The 16,790-nt window shown below is 53.5% G+C and overlaps 1 protein-coding gene across 1 annotated transcript in view; it reads left to right on the top strand.

Moving 5' to 3' along the window:
* PPP5C (protein phosphatase 5 catalytic subunit) overlaps positions 1 to 11,784 on the top strand; it is a 37,757-nt gene extending 25,973 nt beyond the window's left edge. The window contains exons 5-13 of the mRNA XM_007942890.2: positions 2,827 to 2,892; positions 3,241 to 3,339; positions 4,100 to 4,205; positions 6,616 to 6,758; positions 6,864 to 6,951; positions 7,651 to 7,691; positions 7,799 to 7,977; positions 11,436 to 11,517; positions 11,722 to 11,784. Of these exons, the coding sequence (XP_007941081.1) occupies positions 2,827 to 2,892; positions 3,241 to 3,339; positions 4,100 to 4,205; positions 6,616 to 6,758; positions 6,864 to 6,951; positions 7,651 to 7,691; positions 7,799 to 7,977; positions 11,436 to 11,517; positions 11,722 to 11,784 (867 nt within the window). The remainder of the gene's footprint in view (positions 1 to 2,826; positions 2,893 to 3,240; positions 3,340 to 4,099; positions 4,206 to 6,615; positions 6,759 to 6,863; positions 6,952 to 7,650; positions 7,692 to 7,798; positions 7,978 to 11,435; positions 11,518 to 11,721) is intronic.
* Positions 11,785 to 16,790: the final 5,006 nt, after the last annotated feature.

Genomic DNA, 16,790 nt, shown 5'->3' with positions numbered 1-16,790 from the left:
TCTGGTTAGCAGGCAAGTGTCTTAGCCACTATGCTACCAGAGCTCCTTAGGGCCCTTAAATTTGCCCCTATATTTTCCTTGAGGAGCTGTATAGTTTTAGGTTTCACATTTAAGTCTTGATCCATCTGGAGTTAGTTTTTGTGTATAGTATGAGGTACAGATCTTGTTTCTTTTTTCTGCAAACAGATATCCAGTTTTGCCGGCACCATTTGTTAAAGAGACCATCTGTTCCCCATTTAATGGATTTCAGCCTTTTGTCAAAGATCAGCTCATCATGAGTTGATGGATCTATTTCCGGGTTCTGAATTCTATTCCATGGGTCTGTGTGTCTGTCATACCAATACCAGGCAGTTTTGACTACTGTGGCTGTATAGTAGGTTTTGAGATCCAGGAGTGTGAGACCTCCTACTTTGTTCTTCTTCAATAGTGCTTTGCTTATCTGAGGTCTCTTTCCTTTCCATATAAAGTTAGTGATTCCATATGAAGTTAGAATGCTGATGGGATCTGGATGGAGTGGGATTGCATTGAATGTAGATTGCTTTGGGTAGAATTGACATTTTCACAGTGTTCAATCTTCCTGTCCACGAGCATGAGATGTTCTCCCATTTATGTAGATCTCTTAGGGTTTCTTGAAGTAGTCCTTTGTAGTTTTCTCTGTACAGGTCCTTTGTGACCCTGGTAAGATTTATTTCCAGGGATGTCTTTATGTTGTAAAATCAGCAGCCTTTGGCACCACGGCAGGCTGTCCGCGCCAGCTTTTGGGGTTGCTGGGGAGTTCTTTGCTCTCCGTGTCTGCAGCCACTTTTTTGCCTCGAGAGGTCTCTCTGCACTGTGTTTCCCGGCACCCAGCCTTCAGTGAGGGCCACGTGAGAGAGGTGGCAGGTGGGAGCAGGTGTTCTGTGATGGGAGCTCCTTGGGGTTCTTACCTGTCTTTGGCCCACAGGCAGCATAACCATTCTGCAGCACCCTCCCTCTCAGCTCTGACTGATCCTTTCCTCCCGGCGCCCTCGCAGGAGGAAAGCCGCCCCGGGTATCTCCCCAACGGGAGGGCGTCCCACCGTCTGCAGTTCAGTTAGTTTAGGTTTCTCTGCTTCCTCAGCTCTGAGATGTTGTTGGTTTTTAATCTGATTCTCTTGCATATTTGGGTGTTCTCATCATTGGGGTGAGTCTTCTGTAACTTTCAGTATTCAGACCAGAAGTAGACATCTCTCCTTTTTCTTACCTTTCTCTTGTTTCTCAGCTTTTTATTTTGAAAATTGCTAAGCCTACAGAAAAGTTGAAGGAACGGTACTGTTAATACCCGTATGCCTTCATCTGGCAGGATATCGTGATTGTTAACATTTTGCCGCATTTACTTTATCGCAGTATTTCTGTATCTGCATATGCACGTATGTGTGGACACACACCTAAAGAAGGGGTCCCTGGGTGGCACAAAGAGTTAAGCACTCACCTACTAGCCACAAGGTTGGTGGTTCGAACCCACCCAGAGGGCCCTGGGAAGACAGGCCTAGAGGTCTGCCTCCAAAAGGTCACAGCCTTGAGGGTCCTGGGAGCCAGGTCTGCTCTGCTCACAGGCCTCCAATAACCACATACACACACACATGTTTTTCTTTTCCTGAATCCTCTGCAGATAAGATGTTGCCATTGTAGGCCATGGAAGAGGAGAGAAGAGCAGACTATGACAGGGCATTCTCCTGCATGATGACAACGCAGTCACCCACCTGAGAAATTAACCGTTAATATGATGGTGTTGTGTGATGTTCACACGTTAGTGTCGTGTGCCATTGACATGACTGTGACATTAACATGTTAGTGGTGTGTGATGTTGACATAGTCCCATGTGGCTTTGACACAGCTGTGACATTGACATGTTACTGCCATGTGATCTTGACATAATAGTTCTGTGTAACATTGACATGACTGTGACGTTGACATGTTAGTACTGGTACTGTGTGATGTTGACATGATAGTCCTGTGTGGTGTTGCCATGTTAGTACCATGTGACTTTGACATGATAGTGCTATGTGACATTGGCATGTTAGTGCTGTGATGTTGACATGATTGACGTTGACAAGTTCATGTTGTATGACATTGACACGTTGTGCCCTGTGACATTGACGTGATGACACTGTGATGCAAACGATCCACGGTCTGTCCGTGGAGTCTGGAAATGTCAGCAAACATACGACATCGTCCAGGCCGACTTCAGTGTGAAAATTATATTCTCTGTGTTTTCAGATATAGATTCTGACTTTCCCCAGTTGTCCCTAAGGTACCCGTTTTCACGGTCTGGTTTTCTGTCATCCAGAGTCCGTGGAAGGACCAAATAGCGCATGTGGTTCTTCTGTCTTGGCTTTTCTGGGGAGCGCTTTCATGATGTTGGCGTTTACAAGGCTCTGTGACCTGGATCTGCCCGTGTGTCTCCTCTTGATGTTGATTATTTTAAGAGAAACCAAGAATCCAGGACCCCTAGTGGCACAAACAGTTAAGCACTTGGCTGCTAACCAGAAGGTTGGCGGTTCAGACCCACCCAGAGACCTGAGCCGTTCCTTAAAGCTGTCAGCCTGGGAACCCGATGAGCAGCTGTGCTTTGTCACATGGGGTCGCTGTGAGTGGGAATTGACGCTCGCACACGCTAACAGCAGACGTTCAGGTGGAGCAGTCTGGCTGTGTAAGTGCTGCCTTCCGCCACTAAGAACACAGCTTAGGGGCCGCCCAGCTGTCCAGCGCCCCTTGCCCTGCCCCCAGCCCAGGGGCGTCTCCTGGGCAGTGGAGCCTGAGCGGGGCCTGCAGCCATTCCTCCTCACAGCCTCCCCTGCTTTCCAGATCCTCGTACAGGTCAAAGAAGTCCTGTCGAAGCTGAGCACGCTGGTAGAGACCACGCTCAGAGAGGTGCGCGCCCGGCGGTTGGCGGGGGCGGGGCGGGGAGCTCCCTGGCGGGACGGGGCCTCCGAGCCCAGGAGCGCATGGATTCACCTGTCTTGGTCTGCTCTTCCCTCCCTGCCTCCCCCTTTCCCTGCCCTCGGACACCTCCCCACTCCCCCACCCCGCCTTTCCTCCTGATGTCTCTCCTTCCTGGCTTCCCGGACTCTGTCCTGCCCTCATCACGTCTGCCCCGCTCCGTGCCTCTCACACGTGGTCTTCTCGGTCCGCCGTGACGTCTCGGCCTCTCCACTCCCCTCTGCCCCTGCCCACGTCTCTTTCTGGCCCCTCCCTCTCCCGTGGCCTCTTTTCTTCCAGACAGAGAAGATTACAGTGTGTGGGGACACGCACGGCCAGTTCTATGACCTCCTCAATATATTTGAGCTCAACGGTTTACCTTCCGAGACCAACCCCTACGTATCCTTTCTCAGAAGGGCAGGGCCATCGCCCATTTCACACACACCCGGGTGGAGAGTGCAGGAGGGAACGTGTGACAGGAGATGCCTTGAGTGCTGCTGGGCACTACCATGGCGGTGGGGCGGTGGGCAGGCCTTGAGGCCCATCCCCACATGCTGTGTGGCTTCAGGCAGGCGGCTCAGTCTCTCTGGACCTTACTTTTCTTCCTCTGTAAAATGAGGCTCGTTGACCAGATGTGCATGGCACCTGGCACTCCCCACACCTGGGTTCCCCCCTGGCCTTACCCTGAACTGCTGTTACCCAGGTTCTTCACCGCTGGGCGCCTTGGTTTCCCGATTATCGATGTTGATAATAATAGGGCCTACCTCTCAGGGTGTGGTGGGGTTACATGAGCTAATACATGGGAGGCTTGAGAGTGGCTCCCATTGGTGCTGTGTAAATATTTGCTAACATTGTGATAATTGTGTGGGGCCATTAGGCTGAGGCAGCCGGGTGGGAGGACCTGTGCCCTGTTTCCACTGTGGCTTTAGGCCCAAGTTCATGGTGAGCTGTCTGCCCAGTGCTTCCCCCACCCCCACACAGGCTTCCTGGAAACAGGCCAAGTTGGGACCTCAGCACCGTCCTCAGAGGACAAGGACGAGGACGTGTCGGAAGCCCAGTCCCTCCACACCCCTCTGCCAATCCCAGCACCTCAGGGGGTGCTGACAGGAAGCGGGAACAGAGCGAGGCCCCTGCCTTCATGTTTTCCTTAGCAGGGCAGATATTTAACGGCGACTTTGTGGACCGTGGCTCCTTCTCCGTAGAAGTGATCCTCACCCTTTTCGGCTTTAAACTCCTGTATCCAGATCACTTTCACCTACTTCGAGGTGAGCTGGGGGGCGCGGACTGTGGGGGCTGTATGGGGCCGAGGAGGGCCCTCGTTTCCCCTCAGAGCTAATGTTCCTACTTCTGGGAAGTGAGGATGGTCATCTGCAGCCCCTCTAAGGTCGAGCGCAGGCTGCCGTGTGAGGTAGGGCAGGCTGTGCACTACGAGGTGGGCCAGGCCTCTGTGCAGGCAGTGCAGGCTGCTGGGGTCGAGTGCAGGCCTCTGGGCGAGACAGGACGGGCCACTGTGAGGCAGTGCAGGCCGCTGTGCAAGGGGCGGCAGGCTGAGGGGCAGTGCTCACACCGCAGACGGACAGACACATGGATTATGACTGTTTCCCAGCAGGGCGCAGTCGGGTCTCCAAGGAACACCTGTGTGTAATTTGCACAAAAGTGTGGAGCAGTGAGGTGAAATGGAGACAAGTACCTGAGGAGACACTTGGTTGTGGACATGATCATCCTTGGGGCCGTTGCCTTTGCCCCATACCCTCAGCAGGGCCCCCAGGCTCCAGGGCCCCTGCACTGCTTCCTAAAAGGGAGAGAGGAAGCAAGACCAGTAGCTGCCAAATGGATCCATCTCCTGGCACCCCGTGTGTCAGGGTGGAACTGTGGCCCAGAGGGTTTCCAAATGGCTGAGTCCGGGGGAGGTTGCCAGGCCGCCTTCTGAGGTACCTCTCAGTTGACCCCAACCTTTGGTGTCCTGAGTGCCACCGTACGCTGCCTCCGTGACCAGCCTTGGGGCTACAGCCAGGAACAGCCCACGACTCCCAGGGCAGCAGGCCACAGGCATGAGGGGCAGGGGGCAGCGTGGCGATATGCTGTAGAGGCGGGGAGCAGGGCTGCTGTTTTATGCACAGTGGTCCGAGAAGGCTCCATGGACACGTGAGGTTGGCACAGTAACCTGAATGAGGGGGGGACAGACAGGTAGCGGACACCTGGGAAAGTTCACAGCAGCCAGAGAAAACAAAACTGGCCTGATGCCGCCAAGTCGGCTCCCAGTCACAGTGACCCATGTGACAGACTAGAACTTCCCCACAGGGTTTTCTTGGGCTAAGATCACCAGGTCTTTCTTCCATAGTGCTGTTCAGTGGGTTTGAGCTGCCCACCTTTAGATTAGCAGCTGAGTGGAAACCATTTAGGCTCCCAGGGCCCTAACTACAGATGGAACCCCCCCAAAAAAAAATACCAAACTCACTGCCGTCGAGTCAGTTCAACTCGTAGCGACCCCTCCTTGGGTTTCCCAGGCGGTATCACTACAGAAGTAGATTGCCCCATTTCCCTTCCGAGGAGTGGCTGGTAGGTTTGAACCACCAGCCTTCTGGTTAGCAGTCAAGTGCCTTAGGCACCATGAGGGGCTGGGGCGGGGCGGGGCTGGCCTCTCCAGGGTGAGTGAGGGGCCCTGGGGAGCTGGGTGGGGTGGGGTGGTGATAGAGCTCTGTGCGTGTGAGCCTGCAAGCGTTCTGAGCACGCTCTGAGGGAAGGAGGGTGGGAGGGGACTTAGGTGCTGTCCGGGCTGAGGAGTCCGGGCAGCCGAGCAGCCGGGTGGAAGGTGGGGCCAGCAGGGCCAGGTGGGGCCTGGTCGGATCTGAGCTCTCCTGGAGGTAGCACCAAGAGTATCTGCGGATGCACTAGGTGCCGGGTAAGAGAAATGGGATCGAGGTGCCTCTGGCTTCCAACTGGAGCATGGTTGAGATGAGGAAGGTGGGATGGGTATCAGGCTCCCGAGGGCCGGCGGGGGCAGGGGCTCCGGTTAGAGGGCAAAGCTCGGAGCCCTCCACATACGGAGTCTCTGAAGGCGTAAGACAGGATGAGCTCATCAGGAAGTAGGGGTGGCAGAAGTGTGAGGGGGGTGCAGGGTGGCATAGGGGGAGAGTGGGGGACGCAGGAGGGCCTATCATCCTGGGAGCTGAGGCTGGGAGAAACAGTGGGCCACTGTTCTCATGCCACCAAGGTCACGTGGCAGCTCTGGTCAGGTGCAGGGCTGGGTCAACGCCACTGGGGGTGACGCAGGGGCAGCAGGGCCTGAGGGTCTGCACCAAGGAGTCGCTCTGGCCAGGCTGAGCCCCAGCTCTGCAGACCCTTAGCAAGTATCTTCCCCCAGGCCCAACCCTTGGTCCCACCAGCAGCCCTAAAGGTGCCACGCTCACAGGGTGCACTCCCCACATGGCAGTTGCATGGCCATCACAAGGACGTCACTGCCCACCCAGCACTTTCTCCTCCAGAAAGCAGGCCTCCAGGCGGTCTGCACACACGCAGTTTCTGCAGGAATGAATTGATGCAGGAAGGTCTCTGGGCTTGGGCCTGCGGCGCCCACTGGCCTCTGCATCCCAGGCCTGTCTCGGGGGTGTATTCTCAGGGGCTGAGGATGGGGGCCTGGAGGCTGAGGTTCCCTTCTGTCCCACTGTCGGCCAGGCAACCACGAGACGGACAACATGAACCAGATCTATGGCTTTGAGGGTGAGGTGAAGGCCAAGTACACAGCCCAGATGTATGAGCTCTTCAGCGAGGTGTTTGAGTGGCTCCCGCTGGCCCAGTGCATCAACGGCAAAGTGCTGGTGAGGACGGCAGCGGGCCCACCCCGACTGCAGAGGGGCCAGGGATGGGCACCCCTGGGCAGGGGCTGGGGGGCGCCTTCTCCCCTCACACCCGCCCGCCCCCAGATCATGCACGGGGGCTTGTTCAGTGAAGACGGCGTCACCCTGGACGACATCCGGAGGATCGAGCGGAATCGGCAACCCCCAGACTCCGGTGAGTGGACGGGCCGGCCCTCTGCTCCCACGGGCTCACTTTGTGCCCGTGACCTGTATCCCTCACCTTTTCCTGGGGTCACATTCTGGGGTCAGCCCCCATGGTATGGGGCAGGATGCCTAGTGGGCGCTGAGTGTGCTTGGTCAGTCACTCGGGAACCCGCTGCACACTCACTCATACCTGTGGGCAGACTGGAGGAGTACGTAAGGTCACGCGGTTGGGGCGGTGATATTTGAGCCGGCACAGCGTGGAAAGGTATTCCAAGTGTGTTCAGGAGCTGGCAAGCCACCAGGCAGGTAGGAAGAACAGCCAGCATTTCTAACAGGATTTCAGGGCGAGCAGGTGGTGGTTATCTGGGGCTGGGTCACATCACACCTGGCAGGCCCTGGCGAGGAGCTGGGGCTTCATTCTGAGGGGTAGACACTGTAGGAGGGGCTCTGCCTGGTCTGAGATGCGCTGTAGTAACTGGCACCACCTAGGAATGATGACGGATTGATGGGTGGGGGAGCCCATGAGGAGGCTGCTGTCCTCACTGCGGTGGCTCAGAACCCCGACTGAGTGCATTCCACGTGGATGCCCCTTCCCTGGCCCAGGCTGGGTGATAGGCAGGGCCATGAGGTGACCCATCCCAGGGAACTAGGGTGGCAGGCATCCCTCCGTGTCCCTACTGTGTTCTGACATCCTCTCCATTCCCTGCAGGCCCCATGTGTGACCTGCTCTGGTCAGACCCACAGCCACAGGTGAGTGTCTGGGATGGCGGGGCGGGCCAGGCCAGCCGGGGGTGGGCCATGGGCAGAGTGGTCAGGGCTGGGGGACACTGAGCTCCCGTCTCTCCTACCCATCACAGAACGGGCGCTCTGTCAGCAAGCGGGGTGTGAGCTGCCAGTTCGGACCCGACGTCACCAAGGCCTTCCTGGAGGAGAACCACCTGGACTACATCATCCGTAGCCATGAGGTCAAGGCCGAGGGCTACGAGGTGGCACATGGCGGCCGCTGCGTCACCGTCTTCTCCGCCCCCAACTACTGGTGCGTCCCCACCTCCCACCTCACCCACCCACAACCTCGCCTCCCTCCTCAGCCCCAGCCCACAGGCCTTTTTTATTATTTTCTCCCCAAGATTAGAACAGTCCATTCTATCTTGCCACTCTCTTGACTTCCTCACCATTTAGAAGTTGTATAACTACACAGTATTTTCCCTCTTTTTGGTTTGTAGTTGTCTTCACTTGCCAATTGATGTCTCTGGTTCTTTGCTTACAATCTTGTGAGCTCACTTTACTTTGGACATGTCCATAGCTGTGGTTTCTGGGTTATGTCACCCTGTGTATTAATGGTTGGTTGGTATTTGCTATTTCGGGTTCTCTGTTCAAAGGACTCCCTTTAGCATCTCCTGCAAGGTTGGTCTGGCTTTAACAAATTCACTGAGTTTCTGCTTATCTGGAAATCTCCTAATTTCACCATCATATTTGAGGGACAATTTTGCCAGGTGTATAATTCTTGTTGGACAATTTCTCTTTCAGGGTTTTATATATACCATCCCATTACCTTCTCGCTTGCATGGTTTCTGCTGAGAAATCAGAGCTTATTCTTACTGGCTGTCCTTTGTAAGTGACTTTTTGTTTTTCCCTTGCCATTTTCAGGATTCTTTCTTTGTCTTTGGTTTTGATGAATTTGATGATATGCTTGGTGATTTTCTTTTGGGGTCTATCCTGTTTGGGGTTCATTGGACTTCCTGAATGGATATATTCTCATCTTTCATCATATCAGGGAAGTTCTCTAACAAATCTTGGACAGTTTTCTCAGTGGCTTTATTTTTCTCTTCCTGTTCTGGAATTTCAGTGACACGTAGGTTATTCCTTTTGATGGTATCCCACATGAACCTTAGGTTTCTTCATTTTGTTTTGATCTTTTTCCTGATTGATCCCTTTCCAAAGAAGTGTTCAGGTATTTGTCTTCAATGTCATTAATTCTGCCTTCCATTGCATCAATTCTACTTCTTTGCCCTTCCAATGTGTTATCTATTTCTGAAAATTAGTATTAATCTTCTGGATTTCTATCTTTAGATTTAGAATCATTTCTAATTTTTCATTTATTTTGTCATTTTGTTGTATTTTTTTCCAAAATTCTTCTAGGGTTTTGTCTGTGTTTTCCTTGGTCTGTCTCTCAATCTGTTGAAGATACCTAAATATAATTCTTTTGAATTCCTTATCGGAGAATTCCAATGCTGCTGCTTCCTCAGGGATGTATTTTGGGTCTGTATCTTGCTCCCTTGTTTCTACAACTTTATCTTGCTTCTTTGTGTGGACTGTGATGGTCTGTTGTCTCCGAGACATCATGGCATTGTTGTATTTAGATCTCTCTTAACTGTGAAGAGCAGCCAAGGGTGAGTCAGGCTCTTCTTGGTGGTTGTTTATTGGTGGAGAAGGAAATGGTGCCTCTCACTCAGTATGTGAAGCTGCAGGAGGTGTGGGTGTAGTTGTGTTGAATGGAGACTGTTGCTGCCTTCCATTCCGACAAAAATGACAATTGAATAACCATCAAAAAAGTAAAAGCAAATGGACAAAAAATGTACTGTGTAATCGCACAGGAGCAGTAACCAAAAAAAGGAAAAAGAAGGAAAAAAAAAAAGAACCTGCAATATCCGGGGATAGGGCAATAAGAGAAAAAAGGTAGAGAAGGCGAATAATGAAGAAAAAATATGGGAAAAACGCAAAAAGAAAAACAAGGAATGGGGTTAACCACGAGAAAGAAAAAAAATGTGCAGCCAGGAACAGGGAAAAGAAAAAAGCTGAAAACTAGAACCTGGGTGGGGAAGAATAAAGAATAACAGTAAAAAGGACAAAAATAAAAATAGTAGTAGTTTTAAAACAGACAAAGACAAACTGAAAAACAAAACAAAACAAAAATTGGGGCAGGGCAGAGCACCCAGGCTCCACACAGACTGGGATGGAATTCCTGCGGGCCCAAAAAGTGGGTGGGAGTGAGGGATGGCCACACCTCCGTTCACCGAAAGGGTGTGGGGTGTAAGCGTAACAAGGGGAATGTCGCACCTTTCCAGTCGTCTGGGTCTGCAGTGTCCTTGGGGATCCTAGCAAGAGGATCCTGTTCTTAAGTCCCTGGAATCTGGGAGAAAGCTGTTGCTTTACATATCCAAAATGGTCAAGCTGCTTGTAAACATTCAAAATGGTCAAGCTGCTTGTAAACATTCAAAATGGCTGCGCCCTCCGGACAGGCAAATGTCCACAGCTCAGACCGCCTTCCTCTTCGCTGCTTCCCCTTTTATTCCCCAGCCACCAGAGCAGTCCTCTGTGCAGTCCCTGGCTAGCAGGGCCGATTTTTAGGCTAGTTCTCAGGTCCTACCACCACTCAGCAATATCCAAGCTGTCTGTGCTGTCAGGATCGCTGCCAGACCGCAGCTCCATATGTCTCCTTTTTTGATGTTTTCATGCAAATTCTTGTGCTAGTTGGAGTTTAGTCCACTTCTGTATCCTCACCTTCAAGGCTCAGGAATTCAGGATTATCTTCTATATCTGTTAATTGGTTCCCCTTTTCTTTGTTGAAGAGGGTCTGTGCAGTCTTTCTGCCTACTCCGCCATCTTACCCCCAAAGGCCTTTTTTAATGAAAAATTTCAAAGCTACACAAGAGGAGATAGAATAGTATAACGCACCCCCATGTTGCCATCACCAGCTGCCCCAGTTACCACCTCAGGGCTGGTCTGTCAGCTCCAAGAAGCCTGAGCCCCATGGTGGGTTACTGCAGAGCAGACCCCAGGTGGCCCCCCACCCCTCCCGCAGACACCTCCGTCCGTGTGCTTCAAGAGCCAACTCTTACGAACGTAACCATGATGCTCCATTCCCTCCATGTGTGGTAGCACTGCTTCTCCAAGCCTGGCTCCAGCCGGAGCTCCGCGTGGGGTGTGGGCCCCCTTACATAAGTACAAATGTCTCTCCTCTGTGAATTGCTTCCAAGCAAACTCAAACAGTGGCCACATGTCCCAGTCTCTGGGCCTGTGAGCCCTGTCCCTCTTGTTTTCCCTGTTGTTGCTGTTGATTTGTTGAAAGAACTGGCTCGTTTGTCCTGCAGAGTGGCCTGTGCACGGGACTCGGCTGACAGCCCCTCTGTGCCCTGTTTCCTGGGCACTGGGCGGAGGTTTTGGGAGCTGTGCGCGCCGTGCTCTCCTGTCTACCCTTCCCGTCCCCCCCCTTACTTTCCCCCCCAGCGCCCCGTTTCCCCCCAGCGCCCCGTTTCCCCCCCCAGTCTGTCCTCTTCCCTCCATCCTGTCTGCTGCCTTGAGCTCTCCGTCTGTTCCCATCATCGTCTGTCTGTCATGGTCGTGTCTCTGTGTCTTCTCTCTCTGCCTCTCTGGCATCAGCCGCCTCAGGGCTCCTCCCCTCATCCACCCTCACCTCTCCCTCTCCTTCCTCTCTGCTCGGCCCTTCTCCTCCAGCCCCTGACCGCGCTGCCCACTTTGCCCCTGTCCCCACAGTGACCAGATGGGGAATAAAGCCTCATACATCCGCCTCCGGGGTTCTGACCTGCGGCCCCAGTTCCACCAGTTCACAGCAGTGGTGAGTCCCCCCTCGGGTCCCTGCGAGTCCCTGCTGGGGCCCGGAAGGAAGCGGCTGAGGGGCCTGGTCGAGGGACCGGACAACAGGTGGGGGGTGGGTTTCTGCATGGGGACGCTCAGAGATTCCCCTGAAGCCAGCCCGTTGCTGTGTCTCTCTGTCCATGTGTGTGCGTGTCTCTGTCCATCCCGCCTCCCCGGTCCACAGCCTCACCCCAACGTCAAGCCCATGGCCTACGCCAACACGCTGCTGCAGTTAGGAATGATGTGAGGAGTTCGCACAGGGACGCCTGCACCCCAGGGCCCCTGCTCCCCACGGACCCCAGGCCAGGCCGAGGAGCAGAGCAGGCCCGGCCCCAGGGCGACGTCGGACCCCCTTTTACTTTGTAAAGTTTGTATTTATTCCCCCTTTAGGTTTGCAGAGGGGGTGGGGGGCAGAGCAGGGGGCTGGCCAGAGGTTCTGCTCCCCGGACAAAGAGGAAGGAGGTGGAGAGGCCGGGGTCGTGGGGGCGTACAGCCCGGGCATTCTGGGGGGAGACCAGCCTCAGGGTAGGGGCGCCACAAGGCTCCCTGCCCCCCTCATTTGCATGGTTCCTCCCCCCGATAAAGCAATAGGGCCCCCGCCATAGGAAGACCCCCTGGAAGGAGGGTCATCAGGGAGGCCCCGCCTGCACCCCCTCTCCTGATAGCCCCAGGGTGGGGCTAGGCTGGGGCCCACCCCCTTCCCCAGCTGTTTTATGTCTGTAATTAAATATGTTAAAATAAAGTCATTATTGTAAGTCAGCCTGTCTCAGATAGTGGAGCAGAGGGGCTCCCATTGCCTCCAGAGATCCAGGGGGGTGGGGAGCCCCAGGGTGGAGGGAACCCACTGGCCGACTTTGGGAAGAAGGGGGCGGAGAGGCCTGGTCAAGAGTCGGGGGGGGTCTCTATCTAGGTGCTAGGGGATCCCTATCCCCAAAGCCAACCTGATTCTGTGTCTGCCAGTCAGCAGGGATGGAAAATGCCATCAGGAGGTCCCCGGGCACGTTGGGAGACTGAGGCCCAGGTGGGCCAGCGGGGCTGGGAGGAGTGGGAGCGAGGAGGAGGTCTCACCCCGCCCCCACCCTCACTGGCAGCACGCATCTGTTGAACCCCTGCTCAGCCCGGCCCTGCCCTCCTGCAGCCCGAGTCCTGCGGGCCCTGAGGCCCTACCAGCTTAGCAGGGCTTCTCTGGTGGCACAGTGAGTGTCCAGCTATTAGCAGGACTTCTCTGGGGGAACAGTTAACTGCTCAACTATTAGCCAGGTTGGCAGCTGGAACCCACCCAGAGGCACCTGGAGCGCAGGCCTGGCGCCCTGCTTCCGGAAGGCTGCAGCCTTGAAACCCCTGGGGCAGTTCTGCTCCGCCCACAAGGGGGCGCCGGGCGTCGGAATCAACTCCTCTGCACCTGGCCGCCCCACCCCTCTCCGGGAGCCCATCTTTGGTTCTTCAGTGAAGCTGTGAGGCAGAAATACAGTGGGCAAGGAAGGCCAGGTGGCCCCCTACCATCCGTTTCCTTCCCGATCAAAAGTGAGATCATAATACCTCCCCTTCAGACGGCCCCGCTGCCTTCAGTCCCCGGGCGTCATCTCTGTTTTCAGTCTTCAGTCCATTGGACCCACCCTTTTCTGAGGAGGTGGAGCCCTGGGGGACTGTCTCCAGGCCAAGTTGTGGCGTCTGGTGAGTACTTTGGCCCCTTAGTTGCCCTCCCCACCCCTCAGGGCAGCAGTGAGGTAGCCGTGGTCCTGGCCTGTGTGGCGTTCAGGGAGGGTCACCAGCCAGGTCTGTCTCGTCCCTAAAGGCAGGGGAGCTGACAGTGGTGTGGTCGCCTCATTGGGGGGAGGTGCCCTGGGTTTCAGGGTCTTAAGGAAAATAGGCGTGAGTTCCGTTGATTGGCTGTGAGACAGGCGCATCCTCAGGCGATGGATGCGTTAAGAGGTGCTTGACCTCCCGCCTCCACACAGGATCCTGATGCCCTCAGCAGAGTCCATCTCACAGGGGTCTTGTTCCTGCAGCTTGGGAGTCCCCAGACCACCCTCAAGTTCAGTGACTGTCTAGCAGTTAGAACAGCGGTCATGTTTACAGTCACAGTTTATTACAGCAGAATGATTCAGGCTCAAATCAGCAGCGGAAGTGGCGCCCAGAGCCGGCGGTCCTCGCCCAGTGAAGCTGTGTGGGCAGCGCTGAGCCTCCCGGCACTGGCGTGTGCTGACACCCTCTGAGTATTGCCAAGCACGGAAGCTCACCAAGCCTTGGCGTCAGGGTTTTGACGGGGGGTGAGGGGTCCATCAGGTAGACATGCCTCCGCCTTAACACACAGTGCCAGCATAGACTGGGTGGCCCAGGACTCCCCTTGTAAATCAGTCAGCATAGACTGGGTGGCCCGAGGCCCCAGGTAAACAGGCACGCTTACCAGGCAGGTTATTCCAAAGGCTGGAAGGGCAAGACCACTCCAGAAAGCACTGGGCTTAGCTATGCGGTTCTGCTAGAGTCACCCGAAGGCTCGAGTGGCGGCACGTCCAAGGTGGCTCACTCCCGTGACTGCATCTGGTGGCAGCTGGTGGCTGGGAACTGTCAGCCTGAGCACCTTCGCGTGGCCCCCCATGTGGCTCAGGCTTCTCGCAGCATGGCGGCCAGATCCCAAGATGCCTAGGTGGATGCCACCCACTTCATGACCCAGCCTCTGAAGTCCCACAGCCTCACTTCCACGCAAGCCACTCAGGCCCCCCTGCCCCAGGCCCCAGATTCAAGGGGTGGAGAAAGAGACTCCCCCCGTCGATGGGAGTGGCAAGGTGCAGAAGAGCTCGAGGGGCAGGTATGGCCTGCCATGCTGGACCTCACCAAGACCCACTCTTGGGGGAAATTTCTATGTATATTTATTTTTGATAAATCTATTGGTTGAGCCCTAAATGTATGGAGTTAAAATCGAGTGCAGAGAGCCGATCTTCCCTACAGAAAAGGGCCCACTCTAGAATTCAAAGTGGCACCGGCCTGGCCTTATGTGTCAAGTTGACACGACTCTGGGCTGCAAACTGGTAATCCTTATAAAGGTCTGATTGGTTTTCTGTTTTGGAAAGAGCTTTAAACTTCATGAAACACGGCAAGAATAGTACAAGCAAGGAAGCCCTCTGTGCCCCTTACCCAGATTAGCCTTTGGAACACTGGCTTATATGTGCTCCCCTCCCCGTGTGTATAAATACATGTGTGTAAGCACTCAGCTGCTAACCAAAGGGTTAGAGGTTTGAACCCACCCAGAAGCTCCACGAGAGAAAGACTGCCTCTGTGAAATGACATACAGCCATGAAAACTCTGGGCCACTCCTGCTGTCATGTGGGGGCACCATGAGCTGAAGTGGCCTGGCACACAGCAGCGATGAATCCATCATGCCAACACGCGTGCTTTACACTTTCTCCCCTGAACTCTTTGGGGGGGAAACACGTCATAGCTCTTTGCCCCCAAATACCTAAGTGTTTTTGCAAAGAATAGGCCTATTGTCTTGCAAGCACGTGTGAGTTATGCACTGAACAGCGACACAGCGTTTGCCTTTAATCCAGTGGCTGTGCTCACCTTCCATCGGTTGGCCCAACCACGTCCTGCATCACATTTAGTTGTCGGGTCTTCGGTCCCGTTTCATCAGGAACAGCCCCTCAGCCTTTCTTGGTCTTTCATGACATCGTTCTTGGAAAATACACCCCCTCCCACACTTCTCTCCTTCCCCTTCCTCTTTTAAAAGAACCTACTAGTTGTGACTCTCCAGCTGGAAGAGTCTGTGATCGACACACTAAAAGGCCCTTTATTGGTGATACGTGGGACAAATGACATCCTCTCAGTCTATCTTGTATGGGTTTGTGGAGTCCAATGTATCGAGTTTTACTGTGCCTGGATAGTGAGTCATGGGTAGAGGTCTTTCTCGACACCCAGGCTATGGGGAAATGCCCTTAGGTTTCCTTCTAGTAGTTTCCTTCTAGCACTTTCATTCTTCATGTTTATATCTCTGACCTTTTGGGAGCTGAGTCTTGTGTGTGGTGTGAGGGATGGATCTCATTTGACCTTCCTTCCAAGTGGCTATCGAAGGAAGTTTTAAATGAGAAGAGACCAATTCAGGAGTTGGATCGGAGATACAGGAAGTTACAGACCAGTATCTTGGTAAAGTCTTAACAACAAAAGCAAAAAAAAAAAATTCAGCAAGTACACCCACAATGGGAACTGAAGTATAAACAAGTCAGTGTGATGATGATAGAGGTAGTTTGTGGGAGACAGACTGGACATGACAGTATGGAAAAGTGCTTGAAGAAGATGTTGGTGAGTTAAAGGGATCAATGGGGGCAGATCTCTATGTATAAATAAATAATAATGGGTCTGAGGTTAAAGATGGGTGAAGAAAAAAACAGAAAAACTTCTAAAACGTAGTTTGAGAAAACAAGTCATTAAAATCCAGGGCTGTGGGTGCTGGGTGGTGTCTGAGTGATCTGGGGCTGCTGCAACAAGTACCACAAAGGGGTGGCTTTAAGGAGCAAATTTATCCTCACGTTTAGGCGGCTGGAAGGCCAGCTTCAGGGTGTGGGCTCTGGGGGAAGAGCCTTGTCTTTTCAGCTGCTGTTTCCTGGTTCCTTGGGGCTCTCGTGGCGTCCTCCCCAGTTCCTGCTTGGTCACTGGCTCAGTCTGCTCTGGCATCTCAAACGAGATTAATTTAAAACATGGCGCTGCACTAATTCTGCCCCGTGGACGTAACAAAGACAATGCATTCCCAAATGGGATGATAGCCACAGATAGGAAAATCCAAACTCAGTACTGCGCAGTTCATTCTGACTCAGTCACCCCATAGAAAAGAGTAAGACTGCCTCATCTTTCTCCCAGAGTGGCTGATGGGTTCAAACTGCTGACCTTTAGGTTAGCAGACAAATGTTTTAACCACCAGAGCTGCTTAGCCATGAATATAGGTTGGGATTTACAGCATATATTTCTGGGGGACACATTTCAATCCATAACCAAGAAAAAACAGCATATGATCAAGAACCAGCAGTATTGAGGGAAGAAATCAAAGCTGCACTGAAAGAATTGGCGAAGAACAAGGTTCCAGGAATTGACCGAATACCCATTGAGATGTTTCAACAAACAGATGCTGCACTAGAGACACTCGTCCATGCCAAGAAATTTGGAAGACAGCTACCTGGCCAACTGACTGGAAGAGATCCATATTTGTACCCATTTGAAAGAAAGGTTATCCCACAGAATGTGGAAATAATTGAACAATATCTG

This window comes from Orycteropus afer, unplaced genomic scaffold (genome assembly GCF_000298275.1).
Source record: "Orycteropus afer afer isolate SDZICR_OR568_19922 unplaced genomic scaffold, OryAfe1.0 scaffold00099, whole genome shotgun sequence".
Classification (NCBI taxonomy): domain Eukaryota; kingdom Metazoa; phylum Chordata; class Mammalia; order Tubulidentata; family Orycteropodidae; genus Orycteropus; species Orycteropus afer.
The sequence above is the reverse complement of the archived record's forward strand: the minus strand, read 5'-3'. Positions and strand labels throughout refer to the sequence as shown.